At 39.4% G+C, this 12,358-nt stretch overlaps 1 protein-coding gene across 1 annotated transcript in view; it reads left to right on the top strand.

Annotated features, from left to right (window-relative positions):
* The window catches only part of Spata17 (spermatogenesis associated 17), a 156,065-nt gene that overhangs the window by 24,591 nt on the left and 119,116 nt on the right, over positions 1-12,358 (top strand). Inside the window, exon 4 of the mRNA XM_021199319.2 lies at positions 5,450-5,500. Within this exon, the coding sequence (XP_021054978.1) occupies positions 5,450-5,500 (51 nt within the window). The remainder of the gene's footprint in view (positions 1-5,449; positions 5,501-12,358) is intronic.

Raw genomic sequence — 12,358 nt, 5'->3', positions numbered from 1 at the left:
GGAAGGAGGAAAGAAAGAAAGAAAGAAAGAAAGAAAGAAAGAAAGAAAGAAAGAAAGAAAGAAAGAAAGAAAGAAAGAAAGAAAGAAAGAGAGAGAGGTAGGGAAGGAGGGAGGGAGAGAGAGAGAAATGTAATTTTCAAAAATTTTAAAAACTAATAGTTCCAAGATGGACTTTATTGAGCATTTGCATATTTATAAATATATCAGTATGTATTTGCAATTAGTTTTGATACACAGCAAATTATTGCATGTTGTCTTTATGCTGGTTGGTATTTAACAAGTAAATGCATCTGCCAGGCATTTTGAAAACGTATATATTCAAGATGTTCTTTAAGATTTGACTTTTACAATATCTATTTGGCATGCTGTATATGCAAGGCACAGTCTTGCACATGTGTGCTTGGCGTCATGGCTTGCATACCTAACAGGTGTAGGCTGTTATCATTGTGTGACAGCTCTGATCATTGCTAACATCCCACACTGAACTTCGGCAAGGAAACACACAATGCCTCCTTACAGTTGTGTCCTCCCACTAAGATACGTTAGCACATGACCTCTTATGAACGTTTTTGTGAATGGATAGATGGTGAAAACTGGTTTTTTGTACTTTATTGCGGCTCCCTTTACTAAGGCACAGAGCTAAACTGCACCTGACTGACCATCAGCCCAATTACAGTGGCTAACTTCTTTCATCACTTGATTTTGATAAATACACTACACAAGCCTCTGAATGAAGAAATCAAATGCCTGTCTCTGTGTTTAATATTTTAGACAGGAAACTTTAGAAAGAATATTTTCAAGTCCATAATGCCTTGAGTGTTTCACCTGCCAGGGATGATTTTCTTTCTTTCTTTCTTTCTTTCTTTCTTTCTTTCTTTCTTTCTTTCTTTCTTTCTTTCTTTCTTCTTTCTTTCTTTCTTTTTCAAATTGAGTGGCAGGCATTTTGGTACTTACCGTTTGTATAGAATACATTTAAATAGCCCTTATTGTTTATGTAAATGAGTACAGAGGCAGAATTTTGCTTGTATCTGATTTTAATTATGATTTTTTAATGGAGAACTTTATTTTATACTTGAACCCATTTTGTCCTTCATGGTAGACAAAAATATCCACACTCTGTTAGCATTCCTGTCAAACACATTTCTTTTGTGCCTTTTAGTGATAATTTTTAGACCCAAGCTTGCTTTCTTCTTTTTATTCCAGTTTTGACACCCAGATTTCTTTTTAAAAATTCACCGTACCTTTATTGATATTTAAGGTCATCTAAATAGTAATTTTGAAGCAGTTTTGGTTGTATAGAAAAGTTGCAAATGAGTATAAAGGACTTCCATACAATGATCACTTGGGCTTCTAAACGCAGAGAAAGAAGTCCCCATTATTAATTTTTCTCTCTCAAACATTTTCTTTTATCGATATGTAACATATTGGTTTGTGCATGTGCATTTTTATGCATGTTCTTATGTGTATGGGAACACACATGTGCATGCATTTAGAAACCAAAGGACAACCTCATCTCATTCCTCATGTGCCAGCCATCTTCTCCTGAGATACCTCTAGATAACAACCGTGCATATGGACTGTTAACGCAGTTTCTGCAGGTCAAGGAAATGACATATAATAGCACCCAGGTAGGAAACATATTACTTTATAGGTTGTCTACAGAGACAAGCACTATACATGTATATATTAACACATACCTTAATTTTTTTGAAGTTCCATTTTGTCTTCTTGCAGAAACACCTGTGTTCTCGGTTTGAAAACCACGTCAGTACTCACTGGAGCTAGGGAACTATTTCCTTTAAGTTCCAAGGGAACTACTTCCTTTAAGTTCCAGTTGACAGTACTTGGGATACGAAGAAGGGCAGATTCTCTTATACATGCTTATAAGAGAACCAGGAAAGATAATCTATGCAGCCTAAAAAAGGACTGGTGAGCAATCTCAGGCAGGAAAAATGAACAGGTGATAACAATAGAGGAATCAGATTGAAGAATTAGGGAAGGAATCATTTGATGATGGGAAAGAAATCTTGATAGTTATGGTGAATTTGATTGTTAGGTTTTGCCCAATATGAGAGTTCTTCTTATTTATCTGACTCCCCATTATAAATTACTTCATAGAAAGAGAAAGAAGGTGTAAGAAAGAGATACAGACAGGCAAAGAGGCAGAGAGACAAAGAAAACAATATAGACATGTTCTTGCCTGTAATCATTATTCTACTGGAGAAGTGAAAGTTGTGTGCTACATGCTTCTGCTTAGGGTTTCATCACACTCACTCCTAGAGTTAAACCATTCAAGTGTATGCATTACAGTTAAAGCGTTTCGTGTTACACAACTAGGAATTTGTGAAGGTCTTTTTTATTTTAAAGGACTTAATAAAAGTATTACTTTGTACAGATCAGTGTGATGAAGATATCTGAGTGGAGTAAAAATAAGAAACGAGTATGAACACTTACAGTTAAAAGAAAAAACAGCCTGAGTGTGCTCCAGGGGTAACCAGAAAGGATGGATGAAGTGAGAGGCTCAAGTCTTCCAAGCAAAATACAGGAGCATAGCCACTGTGGAGCTTGGGACACAAAGGTTTATTAGAATCATCTTGTATTCTCAGTATTAAAATGCCCACAGTGTGATCCTTTATTGAACAGAACCAGTGGCCAGCAAATCAGAAAGGGTGACTCTTGTAAATCACAAACATGGACACTGTGGTCAAATTTTGCCAAATTAGAAATTCCACATGAGTATCAGTCATATCAGAAAAATATTTATCAGATAAATAAGTACATTTTCAATAGGAATATGCATCCCATGGCAGATCTGAAGAATATTCTAAAAAGTTGGCCTAAGTGATATGGCAAGGACCACAGGAGGTTGGTGTTGACCACATTATAGCCTCTGACCTGAGGAATTCTTCCTCTTTTCACCTCAGGGATGTTACTCTGCCTTGCACACACGGTGCCCATCAACCTTCTCCACCTTCTTTTTCCGGTTTTTCCTCCATTCCTTTTTGGCATTAGTGAGTGGGCACCTTATTTGCATTATAGTGAAACAATGTGCTTTCCCTATGCTTAGTATTATGACATATGTCACCTTCCTATTTCAAATGTACTTGGGGTCTCTATAAGAAAGGGGACTGGTAAGTAGTAAAGAAAGTAAAAATTCTGTTTGCTGATCAAAGGCAATAGTTTCGTTTTTTTTTTTAAGTTTTGCTTATGTTATAAGAGTTGCTACCATATCCTCTGTTTACCCAACTGCATGGAAACATTAATGTAAAAAAAAAGCGTTCAGACTAGAGAAAGACTAAATTGAATGACAGGAAAATATGAAATGGGTACCTACATCTCTGAGATCACATAGAGATGTGCACAGTTCAAATAATTTTTTGAGTGTTACGTGTACTAAAATGTACAATTTAAATCATTTAACTGCTATTCAAATACATTCACATTTAAAGATATTTTATCTTTAATTATGTGTACATGTGTGTACATGGGTGTGTGCACATGAGTGCCTGCACAGGACAGTTGAGGGGTGGAATTACACCAGTTGTGGGGGCTGGGGACTACCAAGCCCGGGTCTTCTGGAACAGTAGGATAGGTTCCTAACCGCTGTGACCCATCTTTCAGGCAATGCCAGCTTCAGCATAACGTGAATAAATACAATGTGAAAGTAAGTACTTTAATACACCTCAATAACAGGAATTATGCCACATTTGCTTTAAGGAAGACAGAACAACTAAAGACAGTGATGTAGATTACATATTGCAACCCGCTGTTTTTTAATTTCCCAGACTGTTGATGAATCCCACATCCCTGTGGTCACTACAGCTTGCTCTGGATCAGACTAGGTGGCTCCCACAGGCTAATCAGAGGGAAAGCCCTGTGTACAGATTCTTGTCCATCATGAGGAAGAGTTGCCCATGATAGAGGGTTGAGGTTTTTGTCCTTTTTCTTCCCAGAAAACCATAGCACTCATAAGCTAGGGTGGAGTTCTGTTACCTACATGGCTTTAGAAGTATAAAAGTACATGTGATTGTATTTTATAAAGGAAAGCTCTTGGGAAGGGCCACACACCTTACGCTGGCTATTCTGCAAGGCGACCAGCTGATCAGAAAGTCCGTGACTGTGGAGAGTTAGAACATTACAGGTCCAGATCATGGTTACAATTTGTCTTAACATCTTCAGATTCCTTAATCATTCTTTGCCCACCTCTGTGTCTGTAACATCTTTCTTACTAACACGTAAAACCTTTCAGAGTAGATTAAAAAGCTTCTAGTTTCTATGAACCAAAGTTTAAGGACTCATCAGAAGATCTGAGGCCTGTAGCTAGTATTTCCCTGCTTTCCTGTGACCCTCCTCCATGATGGCCCCACCAGTGTGTTGGAAATGTGCCCTGCATTATGACTTTCCTTGCTCTCTATGAAAACTTCAGCATTACCATGTTACCATGTAGAAACACATTCGAGGTAGCCTGAGTCTGTGTTTCTGAGCTACGTCATTCATATCTGGCCCCAGAATGAGCTCTCTCTCTTTTTTGAGGCGAGTGGTGTTTTGTGTTAAGAATATCACTTTGAAAAAAATGTATATGTGAATTGTTTTACTGATGATTATGTGGTGGTGAGCTCTGTGACTTTTTGTTTTTAATTAAAAGACAGAGCAGATAGGTAAATTAAACTCAACACAGTACTATCATCAGAACAAGACACATTGTTAAGTGCATCTTTATTAAACATAGATTGGGGCATTAATAGATAGAGTATCTTTCTTGGAAATCAAGAGTTTAGGAAACCTTCCGTCTACCAAGGGACTTGCTGGAACGTGATATCATTATATTTGTGATTTTATGGAGGTAAAATGAATACTAAATGAAACAAAATTCCCAAGGCTGACTCAGGAGGCAGCTAAGCACAGCATCTCACACAGATGGTTGGAAGCACATAGCATCTCACATAGATGGTTGCAAGGCACAATTTTGCCTCATCACTGCATCCGTATCCTTGAATGGTTTCGACTGAAGACAGCATTTCTTTGAATTTTTCATTAAACCCGACGTCTTGAAATATGAATTCCTTTTATGTTCCTGTGAGTTTTGGCTAAAAGAACCCAAGTGAATAAATCATACAATACGACGTGTCACCAGCACTTGTGAATATTTCTGCTTTGTTATTCTATTCTCAGAAGAGCACCATTGATTATCAAACTCAGCGGAGAGCATTTTATGATCATATATCTCCATTAGCTCTGAGTTTGACTACCATAGATTTTTCTGGTTAAGCTTGCATTATGTATTAGGAAGCCTATCTCTTCAATACAAAGTTTGATTTCATTTTCTAAGCCCAGAACTCTTATTATGTATTATGTATAAAGATTCTTATCCTTTATATGTAAAAATAGGCTGCACTGTCTTTACGTAACTGAAATCTATGCCATCTTTTCTTTTTTTCTTGATTCACAGGCAGCATATTATACTATGAAGATGAATCTCTACAATGAAATGGCTGTCAGGGTAAATATTTCTTCACTTGTTAAACAGATGAAAAGTCAATTGTGCCCTGAATTCCCTTTTAATAAGCTGAGCAAAGCAGGGTAATGCAAATCTGGTCGCTATGCTAATGGAGGAGGGGAAGGAACACTAGTTAGAAAGTTAGCTGTGCCAAGCCCCTGGCAGCACTGAGGAGAGAGGAAAATGGAAACCACACGGTTATAAATGCCTATGCTTCACAGTGTCGGGGACCTCTGCGCCATAGCTAAAGGAAGACCACAAATATTAATGACGTAATTCATGAGTGTTCATATGTCATGGTATGGACATATCATGATAAATGCATGAACACGACCCTGAAATCTGAGAGTTCTACCTCATCTAATGCAATTAAAAATTATTCATAGGATTTAACAATAATAACGTTTGTTTCCTGCATAGAAACTTTTTTTCTATTGTGTCTGTGTTTGTTTTATGTGCTAATTTTCTGATAGACAGGTGACTTTAGGTATGATGATGTGGCTTAAATGGTAAATGTTTGACATGCAAGCCAGAGGAACTGAATTCTGATCCCCAGAACTCCTGTAAAAAGCTGATGGTGGCGGTGGTTTTTTCCCAGTGCTGGCAGGGTGGAGGCAGGCTGGTCCCACTTCAGTTTCTGACTACCATGTGAATGCCTACCTGCACACGCTGGCCGACATCAGCTTTAACAAGTGCACATGCACGCACTCCACAGGAAGTTTAAAGGCTCCCTTCACAGGCTTTTGAAGAGGTAACTTTGTCACTGGGTAAGACAAGGCTGACGTGTGTAGAGGCTGTAAATGATCCTCTAACAAAGACTGGTTTTTAAGATGAGCAGATAACAGTGAACAGTGACTAGCACTGAATTTTATAAGTGGAGTTTCTCTTAGGTGGTATGTTAAAAACTTTGCTAATATGACTAACATCACTTGATAGGCAGAGGCTCGTGGAGCAGAGCAGTTATAAGAACTTATGTGCAGCCAGTACTAAGTAAGCGTCCATACTTTGCTAATGAAGAACAAAGCATATGAACGTGGTTTTACTTTTCCAAGGTGCTGTGTTTTTAAGGGGCCACCTTTTCTCTGCAGGACTTAAGATCCTCTTCTCCCTGTAGAGTCTATCACTCTCTGACTTTTTATTTCTCTACTCCACCATAGATATATTTTTCCATTAAAACTGATAACACTTTATTATCCTTGCTGATTTACATGCTAGCCCCCACCATAGCTATGGTGGAAGTCCCCTGGGGACATGACAGTCTCGTCATTCTTCAGTTTCCAGTGCTTGACTTAGTGGTTACACAGCTCTCTCAGGGTGACTGCCAGCGCCTTCTTCCCTGTGGATGGAAGTCCTTTGACTTAAATGTTCTGTCTCTGCATCACTAAGGAGTGAGCACCCTTGTTAAAAGAAATTACTTTTGCTTTTGCTGGGGGTCTTTAAAATGTTTAAATCCCAGAGTAGACACTGTGGCAGGCCTGGACTGGACTAGGAATGTAATTGATTGGTTCCTGGAGAGTCCCTTTTGTCCTGGAACACTTGTAGCGATTTCTCAATCAGGTGTTATTGCGTAGTAAAGCAACTGGTGCTCGGGGTGGGTGGGTGAGGGGAGGCCAGTAGACTCTTACTTTGAGTGATTTGTCTTGATTTTAACACCTCAATCACTTCAGTTCAGATTGAAGTGCAGGCTTTATGGAAAATAACCATAACAGCAAGACAAACACTAAAAATGACTTAAAACAGATTTGCTATAACTTTAGAGTCTCACCTTTTACAGCTATGAATTAATGTAAATCACAATATCAAATTATCATTGCCTTTGTTTCTTTCAGGTCTAAAACATAAAGACTGTAAGAAAAATTTATATAGTGACTCTACTAAAAAGTAGCCAAATATGTATACCTAAAGCTGCATCTTAGTTCTTTAGACTACTTAGGATTCCACTCATATTTACTGTGGCATGCAGTGAGGGTGATTTACAGTAACGACTTTGGTGACTTCAAGGAGACACATTGGCAAAACTCTTTTTAGAAAGAGGATACTGAAGGTCTCATAGGCTGGGGATGGTGTTATGGGTCTGAGGCTACAAAATGAAGAGCCTTGGTCTCAGTCACAGAAATGAAGGTTTCCCAACCTTCAGTGTTGGTATGAAAATCGGAAGGGACCATGTCCACAACGGTAAGTGGTAAGTGCATACCTCATGATGCTTCCACTACCATACCAGTTAGTGTCTCCTCCCTCTTCCTGTTACTACAACTACACGTGCAAAGCACATCAATCCATTCATAGAGAGAGCAAAGGTAAGAGCTGAGGGTGAAGGAGTGCTGCCATGTTCTCAGGATGTACCCAGGGCCTCGACACTGGGCAGGACACGGTCGGTCAGGAGGTTTGCTGTCTGGGTTTCCCACACTTTTGTTTTAGAAAAAAAAAAAAAAAAAAAAAAAAAACCTTTTGTTTCTCCTCCATTGACATTCAGATTACTATGGATTTTTGGGAATAAAGATAAACGCAGTGGAGGAAACTCTGTTCTGTGAGCAGATGGCTTTTGATATATCAAAGTTTTGCCATTTGTTTCAGTGCTTAAAATAAACATTATTTATAAGACCACTTACAATGTGGTGTTACTTAATGAGGAGAATGCATCACTGATCTGACGAGCTTAAGAGGTCATTTAGAACTTGCCGGTTAACAAGCTGTAATCTGCTGAGCACACAATGACTTTGTTTAAAATTATCTGTTCAGAGCTGATCAATGACAATAATTGTTTTATTCCAATCACTTCTGAAAGTTCCTAATTACTTTGAAGGGCATTTATTTTTTATTTTTTATTTTTTAAAGTTGTCACCTATTCACCTTGAAATTAAGAAAAACAGTGTTATAAATATATTTTTTAAAAATGCCCATTTACTGGGACTTGAATATCAATAGGAAATATACAGAAATGTACTGTATCGGCTGTGTTCACATAGAAAGGAGAGCCACATCCCCACCTACATTACCCGTCTATACTAGCCAGCATCTTTATGCTAGCCTCTATGCATGTAAGAAACATGTGTTTACTATTAGAGACATGCTTTCTCCTTATAATGTACACATAAGACAGTTGTGCAGAAAGTGTGCATCTCAGAGCAAGACGGACATGGGGTTGTTTTCTGACTCTGCTGTTTGCTTTTGGAATGGATAGATGTGGGGAGTAAATTTCTCCAGCTCGGTGTCTTCCTGTTTAACAGGAGACCATGCCTTATTTACAAGAATGGGAGAACAGAATCCGTTAGTGTTATACTTGGAAATACATGAAGCACAATGAAATTCAGCCCCTTCACTTCCCTGACAGCTGCTCTATTTGCTCATTCAAGGCTCGGTTCCTTCCAGCTCCTCCTATACACACATTTATACAAACCCACTTAAGTTATTGTGACGGCTAGTTTAATGTCAACTAGACACAAACTCAAGTCATCAAAGAAAAGGGGATCTTAATCAAGAAAATTCCTCCATAAGATCAGGCTGCAGGCAGGCCTGTAGAACATTTTCTTAATTAGTGATTTATGAGGAAAACCCCAGGCCATTGTGGGTGAACCAGCCCTGGCTTGCTGGTACTAGGTTCTCTAAGAAAGCAGGCCAAACAAGACAGGAGGGGCAAGCCACTGAGCAGCCTCCCACGGCCTCTGTAGCAGCTTCTGCCCTGTTTGAGTTCGTGTCCTGCTTCCTTCAATGATGCAGTGCAGTGTGGAAGTGTAAGCTGAATCAACCCTTTCCTCCCCAGCTTGATTTGATGGTGGTGTTTCATCCCAGCAACAGTAACCCTGACTGTAGCTTAGTGTGAACAACTTTTCATTTTTATCTTAATTATCACTTACTGTGTCCTTTAGAATGCAATTGTGAATAAAGGATTTCACAAATGGGATGTGTGGCAAGAATCTCAGGATCTCCGATGGTTCCATTTGAACCTGTGTGGATGAGGTTGCAACTGTTTCCAGTACTTGCTAGAGTTGAGAAAGGAAGAAGCCCAGGCCATTGGCATTGTGACTCCTCACATCCTCCACCTCACACCCCAGCCCCACCATTTCCCAGTCTCAAGAATTCCTTTCAGTGTTCGAATAGGACTCAGTCAATTTGTTTGTCCTCACAGGCTGCTCTTCTCAGAAATGGCCTGAGTTTCTGTCAGTTCTGTCATTCACAGACCCTCAGCCACCAAGCTCACCAAGCTCACCAAGCTCACCAAGCTCACTCCTCTCCCACATCTTGATGTCTCCTGAAATTTAAATTTTATTTGAATTTAGTAGTATTTTCAAGAATGAGCAGTCCTCAGTACCAACAATGAGTGATCCGTTTTCCTCAGGTGTATCTTCAAGTGCCCTCTTCTCATACAGTTGCTATGTAAACAGACAAGAAGGCTTCAACTGGGGAAGCCACCCAGACACCCCTGTGACTTTAGGCAGGCACTTGACCACACTAAGCATCAATTCTCTCTTCTTTCAACTGAGGCTCAAAATCTATACTTTAGCCTGAAATTGGAGCATTAAATTAGATGAAATAAGAAAACACTCTCTTATTTGCACATGTATACTCTGATTTGTTTCTGTTTCCTTAGAAACAATTCCTCCATATTGTCAGACATTACATAATTTTGGTTTAATTATGGAGAATTTCTAAATTAAATATTATATAATTTTAAGACATTTCTTTAAATGTGAGGAGCTGATCTGTAAATGAGATCTTTGGGGAGCTTGCTGTTGCTGCTCTCCATAGGAAGTCTGCTCTGAGCACAGACCCACACCAGGGGCGTGGAACCCCCACAGAGAACTCCAGGGATGGGATTCCTTCTGGCTTCTACAAGCACTACACAGATTTGCAGCTCTCCCATAGTTAAAATAAATAACAAGTACATCTGGAAAAGCAAATTAAAATGACTTGAAAACATTTTGTTGACAATCTCTCAATGTAGCTACATGGCATTGTGCAGTTACTTAATCTGGTTGGGAGAATTTCTGTCTCTAGTTTAATACACTCACAATTGTGCTGCTTTTTGTTTTTTGTTTTGTTCTGTTTTAGGCATTTTTTTTCCACACTGAAAGGCTAAGATATTAAAATCCCCACATTTATCAGACTATAAAATGGATGTGAAATGACTTTTTAAATCACACACAAAAAATTTTTCAATATGATTGGCCCAGGGAGTGTCACTATTCAGAGGTGTGGCCTTGTTGGAGGAAGTGTGTCACTGTGGGGTTAGGCTTTGAGAGCTTCCTCCTAGCTGCCTGGAAGACATGTTTGCCTTCAGAACAAGATGTAGTACTCTCAGCTCCCCCCTCATGGCTCCCTGGATGCTGCCATGTTCCTGCCTTAATGATAATGGACTGAACCTCTGAACCTGTTAGCTGGCCCCAATTAATTGATGTCCTTTACAAGACTTGCCTTGGGCATGATGTCTGTTCCCAGCAATGGAAACACTACCTAAGACACTTTCAGACAGCGTTGCTGTTTATTGAGTATTGATTCAACATTTTACTTGCATGCATGTTAAGCTAAATATTCTTTAGCTAAAATAAAAAGCAAAGCAAAACAAAAACAGCGTTGGGGATAAAACTCCATGAACTGGACGCTAGATTCTTGTATTGAATATGAAAATACATTTAGAGAAGACAGACATCCTGCAGCCTTGAAACTGTGCTAAATTTTGAAAGACTATATCCTGCAGGACAGTTGTTCATATGGAGTCATTGCACAGTTAAACCTGTGGGACACTAGCAGTGGATCTCAGTGTCTTCTTCTCTTCTTATAGATAAGTGAAAACTCTCTTCTTTCCTTTTTGCCCACAACATTGACATCACACTTTACATTGAGGCCTGGACTGTCAGGAAAACAGGTGGATACAGGACCAAAGGAGACAGATTCTCATGATGCCTGAGAGTATCCAGGAAGCTTGGAGCTTATTAACTGTGTGAGCATATGATCTTAGCACTCCTCTCAGATCAGAAAAGTGTAGCTATGTCTTTTGGTAAAAATGGGACTTTTGGATCTCTGTGAGTGATACAAAAGGAAGATAGCTTCAAAAGGAAGTTTCATTAGTTAAAATTATAATTCATTTATTTTTCAATTATGTTTGTAACAATTAGAAGAGTAGATTTGTGACTGTGCCAGCTCAATAGCTAGATACACTTGATAGCTGAATAACTATAGGAAAATTACATAAGCTTTTTTCTTTTCTATGATGAGATAATATTTTGCACATAGAAATGTTCTGAAGATAAAGCACAGAAATAAAATGCTGAGGATCCCACCTGACACACGAGTAGTCAGCAGTTGTTAGCAGCGTTGAAACAGCATTCAAAGTCATGGTCAAGATGCAGCATGATGCCTGGCATAGTTGCCAAGACCTGTCAGCCCAGCACTCGAGAAACCAAGTAAGACCATAAATTTGAAGACAACCTGGCTTCTGTAGTGAGTCTCAGGCCAGCCTGGGCTACTAGAGAGCTGCTGTTCAAAGTGAAAAACATGTAAAGCCATTATTAGCTATTAGAGTTTCCCCCCAATTCATGGAACTAAAGACCTGAACCCAAGCCCTTGTGAATATATATAATGACGATTTAAGAAAAAGACAACATGGCACTGCCGGGGAGAGGGCGGCCTGCAGAAGTGACACAGCTGCTGGGACAGACTCCATTTCTGGCTCCAGTAATCTGGCACCTTTCCTGCCCAAGGAGGGGTTTCCAGCTAGGAGGAGTCTCAAGGCTTGAGCTGGCAGGAGAACCATCTTTGCTCCGGATCACTTAGGCTCCAGTCTGTGCTGGCAAGAGTGTGGACCGCAGAAGCTACACAGCTTCGGGACAGACAGAAGCAACCTAACTTCTGGGACAGACCCTG

The sequence above is a fragment of the Mus pahari genome, chromosome 5 (assembly GCF_900095145.1).
Source record: "Mus pahari chromosome 5, PAHARI_EIJ_v1.1, whole genome shotgun sequence".
Taxonomy (NCBI): domain Eukaryota; kingdom Metazoa; phylum Chordata; class Mammalia; order Rodentia; family Muridae; genus Mus; species Mus pahari.
Note: the sequence above shows the minus strand (reverse complement) of the source record. Positions and strands in the feature narration are given on the sequence as shown.